We start from the raw sequence: 20,747 nt of genomic DNA on the forward strand, positions 1-20,747 counted from the left end.
GGTACTGGGGACCTGTTCTTCCAGGGATCATCACAGAGAGACAAGCAATGGGTACTGGGGACCTGTTCTTACAGGGATCATCACAGAGAGACAAGCAATGGGTACTGGGGACCTGTTCTTACAGGAATCATCACAGAGAGACAAGCAATGGGTACTGGGGACCTGTTCTTACAGGGATCATCACAGAGAGACAAGCAATGGGTACTGGGGACCTGTTCTTACAGGGATCATCACAGAGAGACAAGCAATGGGTACTGGGGACCTGTTCTTCCAGGGATCATCACAGAGAGACAAGCAATGGGTACTGGGGACCTGTTCTTCCAGGGATCATCACAGAGAGACAAGCAATGGGTACTGGGGACCTGTTCTTACAGGGATCATCACAGAGAGACAAGCAATGGGTACTGGGGACCTGTTCTTCCTGGGATCATCACAGAGAGACTAACAATGGGTACTGGGGACCTGTTCTTCCAGGGATCATCACAGAGAGACAAGCAATGGGTACTGGGGACCTGTTCTTCCAGGGATCATCAGGGGGACAAGCAATGGGTACTGGGGACCTGTTCTTCCTGGGAACATCAGAGAGAGACAAGCAATGGGTACTGGGGACCTGTTCTTCCAGGGATCATCACAGAGAGACAAGCAATGGGTACTGGGGACCTGTTCTTCCAGGGATCATCACAGAGAGACAAGCAATGGGTACTTGGGACCTGTTCTTCCAGGGATCATCACAGAGAGACAAGCAATGGGTACTGGGGACCTGTTCTTCCAGGGATCATCACAGAGAGACAAGCAATGGGTACTGGGGACCTGTTCTTCCAGGGATCATCAGAGAGAGACAAGCAATGGGTACTGGGGACCTGTTCTTCCAGGGATCATCACAGAGAGACAAGCAATGGGTACTGGGGACCTGTTCTTCCAGGGATCATCACAGAGAGACAAGCAATGGGTACTGGGGACCTAATCTTCCAGGGATCATCAGAGAGACAAGCAATGGGTACTGGGGACCTGTTCTTCCAGGGATCATCACAGAGAGACAAGCAATGGGTACTGGAGACCTGTTCTTCCAGGGATCATCACAGGGAGACAAGCAATGGGTACTGGGGACCTGTTCTTCCAGGGATCATCAGAGAGAGACAAGCACTGGGTACTGGGGACCTGTTCTTCCAGGGATCATCAGAGAGACAAGCAATGGGTACTGGGGACCTACAATATCACGGCAGGGAACACAAGAAATGGGCTTCACTCAGTGTACCCATCTGGGAAATCGAACCCGGGTCTTCGGCATGACGGGCGAATGCTTTAACCACAAGGCTGCCCCACCACCTTAAGACAACAAGAACATATACTATTTAAATGAGTGAGTGAGTATGGTTTTATGCAGCTTTTAGCAATATTCCAGCAAAATCACGGTGGGGAACACCAGAAATGGGCCTAACACAATGAACCCATCTGGGAATCGAACCCAGGTCTTTGGCAGGCCGTCGAATGCTTTAAACACAAGGCTACCCATCTGCTCTAAGACTACAAGAACATATACTACTCAAAAGAAGTTACATATTAGTGTAGTTAACCTGTCATGGTATGACAGATTAACTATACGTAGTAGAATGAAAGAATCGGGTGGTCCTTAACGTCTTTTGAGTGGTATTAGTGAGTGAGTGAGTATGGTTTTATGGCACTTTTAGCAATATTCCAGCAATATCATTGTACCCATGTCTGGAATCAAACCCGGGTCTTCGGCGTGATGAGAGAACTCTTGAACCACTAGGCTACCCGACCGCCCCTGAGTACTATTATGTTGCTGTATGTTTGTACTGACCACTGTTCTGGGTCAGGCCCTGTGGTGTCAGCCTCTGAATCCTCGTCCACACGGTGATGGTCGTAAACCCCCACCGCTGTCACAGGGTCTGTAAGGAAGAAGTGTTTAAAAGTGAAAGAAAAAAATCACCAAATAATTATCATTCACTTATATCAATACTGCAAGCATATCATTTATCCTCCATACTCTCCTTCAATGTTGGTGAGGTGAGGTGAGGTGAGGTGAGGTGAGGTGAGGTGAGGTGAAATGCACTTACATAGTCCTGTGCATGCACCTGTGTGTGGCCATTTGTACTAGTCTGGACTATAGCCAATTTTATAGTGCTAGCCCACTGAGATACCACGCCACAGTTTAACATGAATACCCCACTCATGATCAGTTGCAATGTACCGATGTACAAAATGTACAAAATTAAGTATCATATTTTAATGTCTATTGGTATGACGCAGCCAGTGATCAAACCTGACATTCAGCTGTCCGGGCAGACGCTCACTCCACTAGACCACAGAGGCGGTCCCCTGTTACGATTTCAAGGTATGCATGATGGTAGCCAGATTACCCTCTCCTGATGCAAAGTGAGAATATTTTAGTGTCCATGAATTACAGATTTTCAGAGTTGGTACAGATTTGTCCTCAACAAATACAAGGCTTTTTTCAAGGCACTTTCAAGGTCAAATTCAAGGCAAATAAATAACACAAAAAAGATGCGATTGTTCATTTGACGGATGATTGAATGACGTTATACTTCGTGAGCGTAAAACGTCAGCTCTCTGTTGACAAATGCAAACAACCAGTGCCAGGATGTAATATAAATTGAAGTAACTCATCCCAGATCGCAATTGCATTTGTTCTGAAGCGTCTGGGAAAAAGCGTCCGGGAACAAGTGTCATGTTCCTGGACACAGTGGTTGATTCATGGGTACACAACAGCTTCGCGGAAAGCGTAAAAGTTATGCTTAATGAGGGTAAAATGATCATGCTCTGCAAACAGTGAATTTTCATTTGGATTCTGGCGTTGATATGTGCAAGTAGTAAATGGATATCTCTCTCTCTCTAAGTTACAAAATAGTGAATTAGAATAGTTCAGAAATAGAACAGAAATAGTTGAGAGAGTTACCCATGTACATTGTTAACACACGCTAATCAAACGGCAACTTCATTTTAAGTTTCAAATCCATTTCATTTTATCTTATTACATTTTCATTGTTCATTACATTGCAAGGGGATTTCACGTTTAGTTGATTACAAGGGGATTTCACGTTTAGTTGATTACAAGGGGATTTCAAGTTTAGTTGATTACAAGGGGATTTCACGTTTAGTTGATTACAAGGGGATTTCACGTTTACTTGATTACAAGGGGATTTCACATTTAGTTGATTGCAAGGTGAGTTCATGTTTAGTTAATCTGAGTTTAGTCTTCCACTGCGAACCATCATGAATTCGGTAGAGCACTCGCAATGCAAGCAATGATCATGCAAATGAGGTAAGTAAAATCAGATAAAAACCTTAAATTACTCATATATCGTCACAACACATTTGTATTTTGTATGTAAATAGTAAAAAGGTTATTGATGTGAAGTTAGGGTGGAATCCAATGCCTTTTAAATCACGTTTATTTTCAAGGCCTTTTGACGCCAAATACTAATTTAAGGCCTTTTTAAGACAAACTTTATAACTGAAGGCCTTTTCAAGACTGTGCGCACCCGATAATCATTATTAATTAATTTTACTTGAAGCACTTGTAATAGAGAGTGAGTGAGTGAGTGATTATTCTATAACGCCTAATCAGCCATCTTGGAGCTATTCACAGTGAGATGCAATTTTAGTAAAATCTAAATATTTTTTACATTTGTATACTTATCCTGCATTACTCCGTATTGCATTTACTGCTATGTTTGACAGAGAGACGAACTGTGTGAGATCCAGCTGCTGAAGAAAGTTGTCCCAACCAGCCCAGGAGGCAGCGCCCTCTCACAGTCGGCACGTGACCCGGAAGTCATGACGTCACACAAAAAGACATAACTGCTTTAAACATAACATCTGAAACTTCGTGGGGAGGTAGCGTAGCGAAAGGGAGGGCACTTAGACTTCGTAATGCAGGATAAGTATACAAATGTAAAAAATATTTAGATTTTACTAAATTTTTTAACTTATCCTGCATTACTCCGTATTGCATCTTTATCAGACGGCTTGGCTGGTGGGCATACCTGCAGATGTGAACCATATTAAACCCTCGTCAAGGTCCGATGAATCCGCACCGCATACAAGTGATGACCGGAACATCTACGACCATTCCTGTCTTCAGGAAACAAGAGTCGATGCAAAAACGAAACGCCCGAATAGGTAACCGACATACAATGAGGCGTGTAGCCAAAATATATAACTTACCGAAGAGCGAAAGCGAAACGCAGTAGAACCCTCTAATCTGAGGTGATAAACACCAGAGAGTTCGACGGGCCCCGCTCGGGGAATCGAAGAATCAGCGGCGTCGGCGGCAAAATCTACGACCAATCCCAAGAGCGAATGCGAAACGCAGGAGAGCCCTCTAGGCTGGAGGCAAGGAACACCGGTGAGGTCGACGGGCACCGCTCAGGTACCAGAGAAGCAGCGGCGTTGGCGTCGGCGCCGGTGTCCACATCTACTACCATTCCTGTCGTCAGGAAACGAGAGTTGATGCAAAAAGTAAAACCCGGATAGGTGACAGCAATAGAATGAGTCGGGTAACCCAAAACTAAAACTGACCTAAGAGCGAATGCGGAACGCAAGAGAGCCGTCTCGTCTGGGGTGATAAACACCAGAGAGGTCGACGGGCCCCGCTCAGGGTATCGGAGAATCAGTGGCGTCGGAGATAGATGACCTGTTGGGCTACAACCAGGGACCAAAACTGTGAACGCTGGCGACAACTTTCAAGGCTACATCACTGAAGTAGTGGTTGGTGAAGGCGGTGTCCGATCGCCACGAACAGGCTTCCCTGAACGACGGGATGGAATAGTATACCGTGAAGAACCAGTGTAAATACGATCGCCCTGATCTCATTTTATTTCAGGTAATAGCCTTTGGGGGGAGGGTCCAATCCGGCGGCTCATACGCTTTAAGGATGACCGCCCGGAGCCACAGGGAAAAGTATTCCGGCTGACCAACGACAGCGACGAAGGGGAGACCGGCAGAAAAAGGTGTTTCCTAGACTTGCGGCAGTCTTTAGATCGTAGAATAACCTTCAGTGCCCTTACTGGGCATAATGACGCTCATCCTCATCCTCGGCACCCACACTGGACGAGGGGGGAGGGGACAAGGAATGATCTATCAGGCTGTCCTGGGAGTTGAGTCTTTACGCTGACGTCCCAGTACGGTCCATGATGAACGGCGCCCTGGGTACCGCATTCGAACCGGGCATGGGAGACGTCGAGGGCGTGCTGTACATGGACTCGAGCGGCAGTAGTCAAAACCAGTAGAAACACCCGTCTTCTACTTAAGGTCGTAGAAGGAAGACGAGGGGAGTGGTTCGAAGGGCGTTGAAGACCACATTCAGATCCAACGCAGGCGGTCCGAACTTGGTATTCAGGTCTTCAAGACTGAACGAGCGCAGCCAGGCCCGTAGGTCGGGAATTTTCGTCTTTCTCCGATCGTCCGGGATGGCCAGAACGGAGTAGATGGCGACCAGGTATGTGGGGGTGGTAAGCCCTTCAACCGACGGGTGCTACACAAGTACAGAAGGAACTGATCCAGAATCTGCGGTGACGCTGTCATCGGATCCTGGTGTTTGTCAGAACAAAATGCCTGGAACAAGCATCATTTATCAGCATACAGTCCCCCTGTAGATGGACGGTGGGCTGAAGCAATAGCCTTGGTCGCTCTAGCCGAATAGCCCTTGGCTTTCTGCATGTGTGTCAGGCGTGCAGACGATAACATGCGGGTATGAGGGTGTGGCAACAGACCGTGTGGTTGGACCACACAGGAATTTCCAGGGGTTTGTCTCTGGCTATGTTTCGGAGGTCGATAACCCAACTTCTGGCTGACCAATAAGGCGAGACCAAAGTCAATGGCAGGGGTCGAGTGGCCTGGATCTCTGAAGAACCGTGGGAGGGAGAACCGGAGTCGGAAAAGCGTACGCGCGTAATCCTTCTCAGGAACGATGGAAGGCTTTGACTGCCACAGCGGTCGTATCCGGCACAGGTGGAATGGAAGACGACTGCTGGCCACATTCAGATATGTGGCAAACAGATCTAGGGTTGGGGTGTCGACCGTTTGACATAGTCTGGCCCGAGGCGCCGGAGAGCGTGAGGCGTCGGAGAGCTTGAGGCGCCTGGAACGCCTAAGATGGTGATTCTCGGGGGCGCCGGTCGAGTTTGTAGCGCCGGGAGAGGGGCGAGAACTCTGGGTCCGCAAACACCACACTACGGTGACGTCGTCAGTGGACACGATCAACAGGGCGTGACCGAGAATGCACTGTCAGCAAGTGCCGTCCTGGATAAGCATTTATCTCGAGGCTGTTGCTGTGCCTATGGTGTTGATCTCTGAATCACAGGTGGTCACAATGTGGGCTGGCGTGGGCCACTAGCCACTGACAAGGTGGCAGGGGAGGTAGTCAGCAACAGGGGTCTGCGATTGCGTACCGTCGGTACGATTCGGAAAAAGGTGTGATCGCCTGCGAGCCAACCTCAAGTAGACGAAGTAAACTAGCTTCACAATCGACCGCCGGGGCATCGACGTAACCGGGTAGTAGGAAGTCGAGGCAATATGGCCATTGCACGAAGTAATGAGATCGTTTTCATCCCTGAAGCGGCGTATAAGTACTCCTGTTCTTATATCGAGGTGACGATGGAGGACGACAACACGATACGAGGCAGGTATGCAACAGGGGTCAGTGGGACGGCCGAGGGACTTTAAGTATCAAATCGACACTGTGTCCGGTAGTCAAGGCGGAAGATAGGAAGGTGTCGTAGTCGAAAAGATCAAACCGGACGAAGGAAGGCGATCTTTTCCATCCCTTGAACGCCTATAGGCGCTATCGTTCTTATAGCGAAGGGTTGATGAAACAAGGTTCCTCGTGACAGCCGTGTTGGTAGAGGAGGTCTATTGTTTCCAACATCCGTGCATGGATGGACTGCGACAGGCGCCTGGTTGAGTGGTATCACCAAGCGTACAGGTAGACATGGAAACCAATCTGTAGAAATACATGGCACCCCTTGCCATGGTAAGTTGACCTAAATCCGGTCGGAGTTGTTGACAGTCCGAGTACTTGACACGTGACATGTAAATCACTCTGCGCAGTAGCCGAGAAAACCGCCTTGGAGTCGGAACTGAGGTGCAAACTCCACACACAGACAATCCTCAATGAACTGTGTGAGAGACGATCAAGTGGTGTACCCGAGTTTTGCGATAAAACACGGAACCCCATGGGCGTCGTGTAAAACCCGGGGAGCGCCGAGGAAGAGTCTCTCTCAGGAACGCTGGCGCTAGGGTAGGGTAGAACAGCGTTGATGTCTGCGATGTCGACGAAGTAAACTCTTTGTAAGTGGATGTCGTCATCGAATCTGATACAGACGCTGTTCACATGACGCTCTGTTTCGATGGAAACCCGCAGGTCATCTCTCCGGAATCATAGCGCTTTAAACGACGGGATTATGGATAACTTCTCAGTGGGCAAGTTGAATCAGACCAACTGTCTATTGGTTGAAATGATTCCACCCAGGAAGTAGTACGATAGTCACGATCCCGAAGACCGACGGGAGAGTAGCGACAGGAGCGGCGACAGTTGTTTCACCATGCTTCTCCGTGTGACGAGTTATGAGACGGCAGCAAGAGAAGAGGGCAGTGGCGCCGGGGAGGCGATTGCCGATGGTGCCCCTTAAGCCGCAGTAGAAGATCGGATGGTCGGCTCGTTGATCTGAGCTTGATAAAGCTTGTTGATCTGAAGCTTGTTGAGCGCCGAAGACATCAGAGGATGCGGAGGCGCCGGAGCGCGGAGACATCAGAGGCGCGGAGACATCAGCGGCGCCGAGTCATCAGAGGCGCCGGTGGCACCGAGTCATCAGAGGCGCCGGGAGCGCCGAGTCATCAGCTTGTCATGAACAAGTCATGAAGCTTGTTGAGCGCCGAGACATCAGCGGCGCCGAGTCATCGGAAGCGCCGGAGGCACCAAGTCATCAGAGGCGCCGAGTCATCAGAGGCGCCGAGTCATCAGAGGCGCCGAGTCATCAGAGGCGCCGAGACATCGGAGGCACCGTGTCATCAGAGGCGCCGAGACATCGGCGGCGCCGTGTCATCAGAGGCGCCGAGACATCGGAGGCACCGTGTCATCAGAGGCGCCGAGACATCGGAGGCGCCGCGTCATCAGAGGCGCCGGAGGTGCCGGGAGCGCCGTGTCATCAGAGGCGCCGAGACATCGGAGGCGCCGGGGGCGCCGGAGACATCAGTGTTGACGGTGTTGGAGACCGTGAACGGTCGTATGTCGTGCCAGGGGAGGCAGACTCTACGTTGGGAGCGCTGGAGCCGCCGGTGGAGTAGGAGACCGTGAACGGTCGTATGTCGTGCCATGGGAGGCAGACTCTACGTTGGGAGCGCTGGAGCCGCCAGTGGAGTAGGAGACCGTGAACAGTCGTATGTCGTGCCATGGGAGGCAGACTCTACGTTGGGAGCCGCCGTGAAGCTCCGCTGAGCGCTGCTGCCGTCAACGTAGGTGGGGGTCGACGAGCACGTTGAGCGAGGTGTGTCCTGGATACTCGCATGAGCTGAAGGATCACAGCGACGAATGACTGCAACATCGGCACTGCCTTGTGAAAGTACAGGGCGTCGTACAATCACGGCAGAAAGGGGCGGCCCCGGCCAGATTTGTTCCCGCGGCAACAAGTGCAGCGAGGCAGAAAATCTGGAATTTAAGCAAAACATAACTATGTGGCAAAGCCACAAAGTGCGGGAAGCATAATGTGTGGCCAATCACAAAGTATGGGAAGCATAAAGTAACTCAAAAACAGTATATTTTATTAAAGTTTATGAGATAAACAAGTACGCTAAAAGGGAGCGAAAAGGCAAAGCCTTAAGCAAACACGTAACCATGTGGCAAAACCACAGAGTACGGGAGACATAATGTAACTCATAAACTTCGTATTATATTGAAGTTTATGAGAAGAAACAATTACGCTTAGAGGTAGCGAAAAGGCAAGGCTTTAAGCACACCAAAACAACATACATAAATGTAATGTATTACCCAAGCCAAAGAGAGAATTCAAAACGCAGATCACGACATTACGTGGCCACGTGGTGAATGGCCAAAATGGCGGGAAAGAAAACAAAATGGCGGGAACAACATTGCGCCCGTAAATTACTGTGACGTGAGCCACAGACGAGCGATAAACGTTACAATTTACGAATGGGAAGACCCTAAGGTCACGGCCCATAACAGGTAACAATGTAGCAGCATATAATGAATGTAGAAACACGCAAAATATAAAAAACAAATAATAAGCTTTAATTTCCACAAGGGATACAAAGTACGTCCGTCCGTGGAGGTGACAAAGCAGTTATGTCTTTTTGTGTGACGTCATGACTTCCGGGTCACGTGCCGACTGTGAGAGGGCGCTGCCTCCTGGGCTGGTTGGGACAACTTTCTTCAGCAGCTGGATCTCACACAGTTCGTCTCTCTGTCAAACATAGCAGTAAATGCAATATGGAGTAATGCAGGATAAGTTAAAAAATATTATGATTTCGGAATACAATCTGCAGCCTACTCACCATCATGAACAACAGGAAAGTCTGCTATCTGTTTTGGCACTTTCTGCTGAATGAACTCTGACATATGCATATTATTTCCTCTATAACTTAGGCCTGTCATGTTGGCATCGCTTTCTGAAATATTATCAAAATTCAACGTCCGAACTGCTCCATTCAAGGAATTCTGGGAAGACACATTCTGTCCAGTCACGGCCTCCATATACATTCCTTGAAACACAGTGGAATCGGTGCCATTGGAATGTCCGGTTCCATTCTGGAACTGCAGGGTATCAAACATGGCCGAGGAACCATGTACAGCTTTAACTTGACGATATCCCTGAGATTCATCGACTGGGACAGAATTGTTCACAAATGCATTTTCTGGTATCACTGTCATTTTCTGTGGTATAAGTTGATCGGCATGGTGTCCATTTATTGGCTGCATGACTCTCCCACCAGAGGGCAGCATTCTGTGACCGGCTTCAATCATTGGTTGGTGAATGAAACTCTTCCCAGACTGCATCTGGCTCAGTGCTGCCCTCTCAAACCCGGACACCCTTGCCTGGAGTCTTGCAATCTCAGACTCCTGGGGACAGGGAAAGACAAATCTTAGTCCTACATTCAAAGTCAAACAGAAATATTGAAAATGTTGTTTTTCCCATCATTCAGCAATTTCTTGATGCATCATGGTGAAATTCAGTGTATATTATCATGATTATGTGAATGATATTTCTAATACCGTATTCCACGTAATAAGCGCCCAGGGCGCTCTCAAAATTAGAAATAGGGGGCTCTTATAAGAAAATATTATTTTGGTGGAAAAAACAGAGTTGAAAGATAAATTTAGTGGTTTATGCTTACAGGCTGAACTGTTTATATACATGTACAACAGAGATATTTTTCCAGAATTTAATTGCCCATAATTAAGGGTGCATATAACACATGAGTGCGTATTATACATGAATAAATAAGTCTTGTCTACATTAATCAATCGGAATGGGTGCTTATTGGGATTGTTCACTTGCCAATATATTAGAAAATATCGCCGTGGGCGCTTATTACGTCGAATACGGTAACATGTTTTGGTTTAACTTCTTTGATAGGCATTTAGAAGTTGGAGTACTGAGTAAGGATAAGATTTTATGGATGAACAACTTCTTTATTACAATTAAGAGCGACGTTTCGGTGTAGGTTCTAACACCGTTATCAACAAGTGATATACAGAGAGTGGTTGGCAAGTATATATACTGAGTAAGGATAAGAATTTATGGATGAACAACTTCTATATATACTTGCCAACCACACTCTGTACATCACTTGGTTGATAACGGTGTTAGAACCTACACCGTAACGTCGCTCTTAATTGTAATAAAGAAGTTGTTCATCCATAAATTCTTATCCTTACTCAACATGTTTTGGTTTTGTTTTGTATGTTGCTTAACGCCACACTCAGCAATATTCCAGCTATATGACAGCGGTATGTAAATAATCGAGTCTGGACCAGACAATCCAGTGATTGACTTCATGAGCTTCGATCCACGCAATCGGGATACGATGACAACCATCAACAAGGTCAGCGAGCCTGACAACCCGTTCCCGTTAGTTGCCTCTCACGACAAGCATAGTCGCTTTTCACAGCAAGCATGGGTTGCTGAGGACCTATTCTACCTTGGATCTTCACGAGTAATGACATGTTTGTTTGTTTGTTGTTTAACGCCACACTCAGCAATATTCCATCTATATGACGGCGGCCTGTAAATAATCAAGTTTTAGGGCTGATTGAACTGACGGAACTGTTAACTTGGAAATAATATATCCTACACTACTTAACATTAATATAAATTCTAAGAATACTGCTTCTATTTCATCAATGCCATAAATCCTGTATTTCGGCTGTCATCTCACTAAAAAATATTCAGATATTCAAGAGAAGTCCTCTTCACAGTCAACTATCCATAATCAGTTGTGACACTAACTGTATCTCCACTCCAAATCCTCTTATATTTTACCTTGATTATGATGGTCTCATTAGCTGTATCTATGACCTCCTTCCTGGCAATTAGCTCGTTCTGCAGACAGTCCAGGTCGTCCTTGACCTTCTCCAGCGCCTCCTGGTGTTGCTCTTCCTGCTGCAACAGCTGTTGCCGGGCAACCGTCAGCTGACCTTCAAGCTGTGCGTAGTTTGACTGCCTCTCCTGCTGACTGTCATGGCAGCTGGCAAGCTTCAACAACAATAGATGTTTGTTAGTTTGCGTGTTGTGTAACACCACACACCGCCATATTTCAGCCATAAGATGAGGAACTAACTGATTATGCAGGAATTCAACTCGACATGCTCAGAGGCCGATGTTTGGCCCCAATTCTGGACCAAATGTCATGAAAAATTCCGAAATTGAAAGAAAAGTTTTCCAATTTATGTTAATGTATATAACTAATTGCAAACTTTATGGCCTTATAGAAATAACCTGTATTTCACTGATAACAGGACGAATAATAAGGATGAGATGAGGTGAAATGGAACGTCACGTCCAAGATTATTGCACTTATATAGCGACGTGCATGCACTCGTGTGTGTGTGAGTGTGTGTGGCTGCTTCTACTAATCCGGAGTGATCCCGATTTATAGTGCAAGCTCACTGAGATACCATGCTGCAGTGGAACATGAATACCCCACCCAACAGTATACTGACTCCGAGCCGACCAGTCCTTGTTTTAGCACCTTAATGCTGAGCGCCAGGCAGGGTAACAACATGTACCATCTCTTAACGTCTTTTAGTATGACACGGCCGGGGACTGAACCCCAACCCTCGGCTCTCCGGGCGGATGCTCTACCACCTAACCACGGAGGAGGTCATAGGTAGAAAGAGGCTGTTATGCCCAGTTATTTATCATTGCATTTAAAGCAATTTCAAAATACAATGTTAAATAGGCCTACCTCTAAATTTCAGAAAATAAAAACTTTAAAATATCCCAATTTTTAACAAAGTAACCATTTCTTCAAAATTTGCCTGCCAGGGGCACTTAGTCTAAAACCCTGGATAAATCCCTGGTATGGGCCAGGAAATCAAGTGACTGAGCCTGCTTGGCATGATACAGCTAATTGGCCAGTCACAATCTTGTAACAGTAAATGCAGATCTGACCAGTTCATTTTATGTTATTTGTTGGTTTGTCATTGTGAGGAATTGTCAAAATTGTGATTCTGCAGTATTCCAGCTATATGACAGCAGACTGTAAGTGTCTGAGTCTGGACCAGACATACCAGTGGTTGATATTATGAGCAGCGACCCACGCCATCAGGACACAATGCCAAGCAATGAACAACTTGGCAGACTGGCGATTGAGTTGTTTTACACTCAACAATATTCCAGCAATATTCCAGCTATTTCCTGGCCAGGCACAACCCACGTGTACAGAGCACCATGACACACAATCAGCCAGGTCACTCACTCCCACCACTCTCTCCTCCTTCTCGGGCACGTACAACAAGCTTAGGTGACTGGTTACCCATTATGTCCAAGAATTCTAAAGCAGAATCACAATTTGAGGCAAAACGCAGGAGAAACAAAACAAAAACTGATTGGAACACAGGAGTGAGTGAGTGAGTGAGTGAGTGAGTGAGTGAGTGAGTGAGTGAGTGAGTGAGTGAGTGAGTGAGTGAGTGAGTGAGTGAGTGAGCGAGTGAGTATGGCTTTACACCACTTTTTTACAGCAATATTCCAGCAATATCACGGCAGGGGACACCAGAAATGGGCTTCACACACTGCACCCATGTCAGGAATCGAACCCAGGTCTTCGGCATGACAAGCGAATGCTTTAACCACTAGGCTACCTGACCGCCCCTTGGAACACTGAAGACAAAGCTGCCTACCTCTTCTTGATGCTTTTGTTGTAAAGCATCAATCTCCTCCTTCAGTGACTCGACTTCAGACATCAACCGAGCCTCTGTTTGAGTTTCCCGACCTTCACATTCCTTCATCTTCTCCTCCAGGCGCGTGACCTCAGAGTCTCTGTTGTGGGCAAGCAGGACAGCCTCCTCCAACTCCCGTGCAAGTCGATCCTGTTCTCGGTGTGACTGTGCCAGCTCCCGCCTCGTCTCCATAAACTCCCCGTGTTGCTGCTGCAGCTGTTCCCTGTCATACAGTGAGTGAGTTGGGTTTAACACAGCTGTTCCCTGTCATACAGTGAGTGAGTTGGGTTTAACACAGCTGTTCCCTGTCATACAGTGAGTGAGTTGGGTTTAACACAGCTGTTCCCTGTTATACAGTGAGTGAGTTGGGTTTAACACAGCTGTTCCCTGTCATACAGTCAGTGAGTTGGGTTTAACACAGCTGTTCCCTGTTATACTGTGAGTGAGTTGGGTTTAACACAGCTGTTCCCTGTCATACAGTGAGTTGGGTTTAACACAGCTGTTCCCTGTCATACAGTGAGTGAGTTGGGTTTAACACAGCTGTTCCCTGTTATACTGTGAGTTGGGTTTAACACAGGTGTTCCCTGTCATACAGTGAGTGAGTTGGGTTTAACACAGCTGTTCCCTGTCATACAGTGAGTGAGTTTGGTTTAACACAGCTGTTCCCTGTTATACTGTGAGTTGGGTTTAACACAGGTGTTCCCTGTCATACAGTGAGTGAGTTGGGTTTAACACAGCTGTTCCCTGTCATACAGTGAGTGAGTTGGGTTTATAACACAGCTGTTCCCTGTCACACAGTGAGTGGGTTGGGTTTAACACAGCTGTTCCCTGTCATACAGTGAGTGAGTTGGGTTTAACACAGCTGTTCCCTGTCATACAGTGAGTTGGGTTTAACACAGCTGTTCACTGTTATACAGTGAGTGAGATGGGTTTAACACAGTTGTTCCCTGTCATACAGTGAGTGAGTTGGGTTTAACACAGCTGTTCCCTGTCATACAGTGAGTGAGTTGGGTTTAACACAGCTGTTCCCAGTCATACAGTGAGTGAGTTGGGTTTATAACACAGCTGTTCCCTGTCATACAGTGAGTGAGTTGGGTTTACAGCCGGTGTTCCCTGTCATACAGTGAGTGAGTTGGGTTTACAGCCGCTGTTCCCTGTTATACTGTGAGTCAGTTGGGTTTCACACAACTTTCAAAATATTTCAGTACAGCAATTCATCTGGTTCTATCTATTTATGTCCTCACTGGATTTCTCAGTACTTTTGGCCATCCAAAGCATGAACATGTGAGTCCCAGGCTGGCAATATGTGGCATGCTTCACTAGATTGCCAAAATTTTAATTGATGTCAGAATTATTCTATGACGTGTATGTGTGTGTAATGACGTGTATGTGTGTATGTAGTAGTCCTACCTGGTCAGTCTAAGTTCCTGTGTGATCTCCACATTCTCCTCCTTCTGATCCTCCAGGCGGTGCTGCTGCCTCTCCGTCACCTGACACATGAACATTCTGTCATAACATAGGCAACTACTGAAACATTCTGTCGAACATTCCGTCACAACATAGATAACTACTGAAACATTCCGTCACAACAAAGATAACCACTGAAACATTCCGTCGAACATTCAGTCACAACATAGATAACTACTGAAACATTCCGTCGAACATTCCGTCATAACATAGCCAAGTATTAAACATTCCGTCATAACATAGCCAACTACTGAAACATTCCGTCGAACATTCCGTCATAACATAGCCAACTACTGAAACATTCCGTCGAACATTCCGTCATAACATAGCCAAATACTGAAACATTCTGTCATAACATAGCCAACTACTGAAACATTCTGTCATAACATAGCCAACTACTGAAACATTCCATTGAATATTCCGTCATAACATAGCCAACTACTGAAACATTCCGTCAAACATTCTGTCACAACATAGCCAACTACTGAAACATTCAGTCGAACATTCCGTCACAACATAGGCAACTACTAAATATCTGTTAAACATTCCATCACAACAGAGCCAACTACTGAAACATTCCATCGCAACATAGACAACTACTAAATATCTGTTAAACATTCCATCACAACATAGGCAACTACTGAAACATTCCATCGAACATTCCGTCACAACATAGGCAACTACTGAAACATTCCGTCACATCATCGGCAACTACTGAAACTTTCCGTCACCTGACACATGAACATTCTGTTTCAGTAAACTAGGATAGGTAAATCAGCTGCACCTTCTGCAGTTCCTGCAGCTTGGCCGTGGCGGCGTGCAGCTCCATGGTGTGTCGCTGCAGCAGCTGCTCTGACTGCTGGAACTGCAACGTCTTCTCCCGCAGCTGCGACTGACTCTGCTGCAGAGTGTCGTCCAGGTTGGCAATCTGAAACACCATGGATACGTCACCTCCAGCACAATACTACATCCCTCACTGTGCTGTAACAGTGAGTCTTCACTTTACTTGCTTTGTTTGTTACTGAAACGTCGCCTTTACAGTAAATAAAGAAGTTGTTATCCATAAATTATCTCTACTTTTCAACAAGTCTGCTACGTACCTGCCGCGTCCTCTCCTGGATCTCGGTCTGATATTTCTGTAGCGTCCCATCCAGCTTCTGCATCCTCTGTTCCATCTCCGAGTGCGTCTCCTTGATCGTTTGGTCCAATTTCGTCACCTGTGTGAAAATTCAACAGTTATATAACGTTTTTGAACATTTTTAAAAGAAGGTCCCAGTAAAGAAATAATCCGTTGTTGATCCAGTCCATATTTCCAACTGTTGTCAAAATGTTATGATGCACTGGGCACTGTCTGTCCAGCTGTGATGGGTATTGGGCTGACTTTCGTGTTGCAATTCATTGCAATAATGATTCATGTATTGTGATGCTTCTACAATATGTTTTATGTGTTCTTTCATCTGTGGCTATGAACATTTCTTGCACACCCCTCCCTCCGACCCCTCCCCTCCCCCCCCCCATTTCACAAAAGCGTCACAGTTTCAAAGAGTTTACCCACTGCGATGTCATTTGAACCTTTACTTGTGGAACTCTCTCACTGAATGCAGCTCGACACCTACCTGTTCATCCCTTACATTAAACGTTGCCCGACACCTACCTGTTCATCCCTTACATTAAACGTTGCCCGACACCTACCTGTGTACCCTTTCCCTTACATTAAACGTTGCCCGACACCTACCTGTTCACCCCTTACATTAAACATTGCCCGACACCTACCAGTTCACCCCTTACATTAAACGTTGCCCGACACCTACCTGTGTACCCCTTACATTAAACGATGCCCGACACCTACCTGTTCATCCCTTACATTAAACGTTGCCCGACACCTACCTGTGTACCCTTTCCCTTACATTAAACGTTGCCCGACACCTACCTGTTCACCCCTTACATTAAACATTGCCCGACACCTACCAGTTCACCCCTTACATTAAACGTTGCCCGACACCTACCTGTGTACCCCTTACATTAAACGTTGCCCGACACCTACCTGTTCACCCCTTACATTAAACGATGCCAGACACCTACCTGTTCACCCCTTACATTAAACGATGCCAGACACCTACCTGTTCACCACTTACATTAAACGTTGCCAGACACCTACCTGTTCACCCCTTACATTAAACGTTGCCCGACACCTACCTGTGTACCCCTTACATTAAACGTTGCCCGACACCTACCTGTTCACCCCTTACATTAAACGTTGCCAGACACCTACCTGTTCACCCCTTACATTAAACGATGCCAGACACCTACCTGTTCACCCCTTACATTAAACGATGCCCGACACCTACCTGTTCACCCCTTACATTAAACGTTGCCAGACACCTACCTGTTCACCCCTTACATTAAACGATGCCAGACACCTACCTGTGTACCCCTTACATTAAACGTTGCCTGACACCTACCTGTTCACCCCTTACATTAAACGTTGCCAGACACCTACCTGTGTACCCCTTACATTAAACGATGCCAGACACCTACCTGTGTACCCCTTACATTAAACGTTGCCTGACACCTACCTGTTCACCCCTTACATTAAACGTTGCCTGACACCTACCTGTTCACCCCTTACATTAAACGTTGCCCGACACCTACCTGTGTACCCCTTACATTAAACGTTGCCAGACACCTACCTGTGTACCCCTTACATTAAACGATGCCAGACACCTACCTGTGTACCCCTTACATTAAACGATGCCCGACACCTACCTGTTCACCCCTTACATTAAACGTTGCCCGACACCTACCTGTGTACCCCTTACATTAAACGATGCCAGACACCTACCTGTGTACCCCTTACATTAAACGATGCCAGACACCTACCTGTTCACCCCTTACATTAAACGATGCCAGACACCTACCTGTGTACCCCTTACATTAAACGATGCCCGACACCTACCTGTTCACCCCTTACATTAAACGTTGCCCGACACCTACCTGTGTACCCCTTACATTAAACGATGCCAGACACCTACCTGTGTACCCCTTACATTAAACGATGCCCGACACCTACCTGTTCACCCCTTACATTAAACGATGCCAGACACCTACCTGTGTACCCCTTACATTAAACGATGCCCGACACCTACCTGTTCACCCCTTACATTAAACGTTGCCCGACACCTACCTGTGTACCCCTTACATTAAACGTTGCCAGACACCTACCTGTTCACCCCTTACATTAAACGTTGCCAGACACCTACCTGTTCACCCCTTACATTAAACGTTGCCAGACACCTACCTGTTCATCCCTTACATTAAACTTTGCTCGACACCTACCTGTTCACCCCTTACATTAAACGTTGCTCGACACCTACCTGTGTACCCCTTCCCTTACATTAAACTTTGCCCGACACCTACCTGTGTACCCCTTACATTAAACGTTGCCCGACACCTACCTGTGTACCCCTTACATTAAACGATGCCAGACACCTACCTGTGTACCCCTTCCCTTACATTAAAAGATGCCAGACACCTACCTGTTCACCCCTTACATTAAATGTTGCCCGACACCTACCTGTTCACCCCTTACATTAAACGTTGCCCGACACCTACCTGTTCACCCCTTACATTAAACGTTGCCCGACACCTACCTGTGTACCACTTCCCTTACATTAAACGTTGCCCAACACCTACCTGTTCAACCCTTACATTAAACGTTGCCCGACACCTACCTGTGTACCACTTCCCTTACATTAAACGCTGCCCGACACGTACCTGTGTACCCCTTCCCTTACATTAAACGTTGCCCAACACCTACCTGTGTACCCCTTCCCTAACAATAAACGTTGCCAGACACCTACCTGTGTACCCCTTCCCTTACATTAAACGTTGCCTGACACCTACCTGTGTACCCCTTCCCTAACAATAAACGTTGCCAGACACCTACCTGTGTACCCCTTCCCTTACATTAAACGTTGCCTGACACCTACCTATTCACCCCTTACATTAAACGTTGCCCGACACCTACCTGTGCGACACTCACATTAAACGATGCCAGACACCTACCTGTGTACCCCTTCCCTAACAATAAACGTTGCCAGACACCTACCTGTCCACCCCTCACATTAAACGTTGCCCGACACCTACCTGTGTACCACTTCCCTTACATTAAACGCTGCCCGACACGTACCTGTGTACCCCTTCCCTTACATTAAACGTTGCCCGACACCTACCTGTGTACCCCTTCCCTAACAATAAACGTTGCCAGACACCTACCTGTGTACCCCTTCCCTTACATTAAACGTTGCCTGACACCTACCTGTGTACCCCTTCCCTAACAATAAACGTTGCCAGACACCTACCTGTGTACCCCTTCCCTTACATTAAACGTTGCCTGACACCTACCTATTCACCCCTTACATTAAACGTTGCCCGACACCTACCTGTGCGACACTCACATTAAACGATGCCAGACACCTACCTGTGTACCCCTTCCCTAACAATAAACGTTGCCAGACACCTACCTGTGTACCCCTTCCCTTACATTAAACGTTGCCCGACACCTACCTGTGTACCCCTTCCCTAACAATAAACGTCGCCAGACACCTACCTGTGTACCCCTATCCTTACATTAAACGTTGCCCGACACCTACCTATTCACCCCTTACATTAAACGTTGCCCGACACCTACCTGTGCGACACTCACATTAAACGTTGCCCGACACCTACCTGTTCATCCCTCACATTAAACTTTACCCGACACCTACCTGTGTACCTCTTATATTAAACGTTGCCCGACACCTACCTGTGTACCCCTTACATTAAACGTTGCCCGACACCTACCTGTGTACCCCTTACATTAAACTTTGCCCGACACCCACCTGTGTACCCCTCACATTAAACGTTGCCCGACACCTACCTGTGCAACCCTTACATTAAACGTTGCCCGACACCTACCTGTGCGACCCTTACATTAAACGTTGCCCGACACCTACCTGTGTACCCCTTACATTAAACGTTGCCCGACACCTACCTGTGTACCCCTTACATTAAACGTTGCCCGACACCCACCTGTGTACCCCTCACATTAAACGTTGCCCGACACCTACCTGTGCAACCCTTACATGAAACGTTGCCCGACACCTACCTGTGCGACCCTTACATTAAACGTTGCCCGACACCTACCTGTGTACCCCTTACATTAAACGTTGCCCGACACCTACCTGTGCGACCTTACATTAAACGTTGCCCGACACCTACCTGTGTACCCCTTACATTAAACGTTGCCCGACACCTACCTGTGTACCCCTTACATTAAACGATGCCAGACACCTACCTGTGTACCCCTTACATTAAACGATGCCAGACACCTACCTGTGTACCCCTTACATTAAACGATGCCAGACACCTACCTGTGTACCCCTTCCCTTACATTAAACGCTGCCCGACACGTACCTGTGTACCACTTCCCTTACATTAAACGCTGCCCGACACGTACCTGTGTACCACTTCCCTTACATTAAACGTTGCCAGACACCTACCTGTGTACCCCTTCCCTAACAATAAACGTTGCCAGACACCTACCTGTGTACCACTTCCCTTACATTAAACGTTGCCCAACACCTACCTGTGTACCCCTTCCCTTACATTAAACGTTGCCCGACACCTACCTGTTCACCCCTTCCCTTACATTAAACGTTGCCCGACACCTACCTGTGTACCCCTTCCCTTACATTAAACGCTGCCCGACACCTACCTGTGTACCACTTCCCTTACATTAAACGCTGCCCGACACGTACCTGTGTACCACTTCCCTTACATTAAACGTTGCCAGACACCTACC

The 20,747-nt window shown here is 47.1% G+C and overlaps 1 protein-coding gene across 1 annotated transcript in view; it reads right to left on the bottom strand.

Annotated features, from left to right (window-relative positions):
• The window catches only part of LOC124145552 (coiled-coil domain-containing protein 18-like), a 64,902-nt gene that overhangs the window by 7,718 nt on the left and 36,437 nt on the right, over positions 1-20,747 (bottom strand). The window contains exons 22-28 of the mRNA XM_048388896.1: positions 16,006-16,122; positions 15,690-15,833; positions 14,849-14,928; positions 13,400-13,661; positions 11,541-11,753; positions 9,553-10,117; positions 1,823-1,910 (exon numbers count right to left, since the gene is read on the bottom strand). Coding sequence (XP_048244853.1) covers positions 1,823-1,910; positions 9,553-10,117; positions 11,541-11,753; positions 13,400-13,661; positions 14,849-14,928; positions 15,690-15,833; positions 16,006-16,122 — 1,469 coding nt within the window. The remainder of the gene's footprint in view (positions 1-1,822; positions 1,911-9,552; positions 10,118-11,540; positions 11,754-13,399; positions 13,662-14,848; positions 14,929-15,689; positions 15,834-16,005; positions 16,123-20,747) is intronic.

The sequence above is a fragment of the Haliotis rufescens genome, unplaced genomic scaffold (assembly GCF_023055435.1).
Source record: "Haliotis rufescens isolate VD_foot unplaced genomic scaffold, xgHalRufe1.0.p SCAF_8, whole genome shotgun sequence".
Lineage (NCBI taxonomy): Eukaryota > Metazoa > Mollusca > Gastropoda > Lepetellida > Haliotidae > Haliotis > Haliotis rufescens.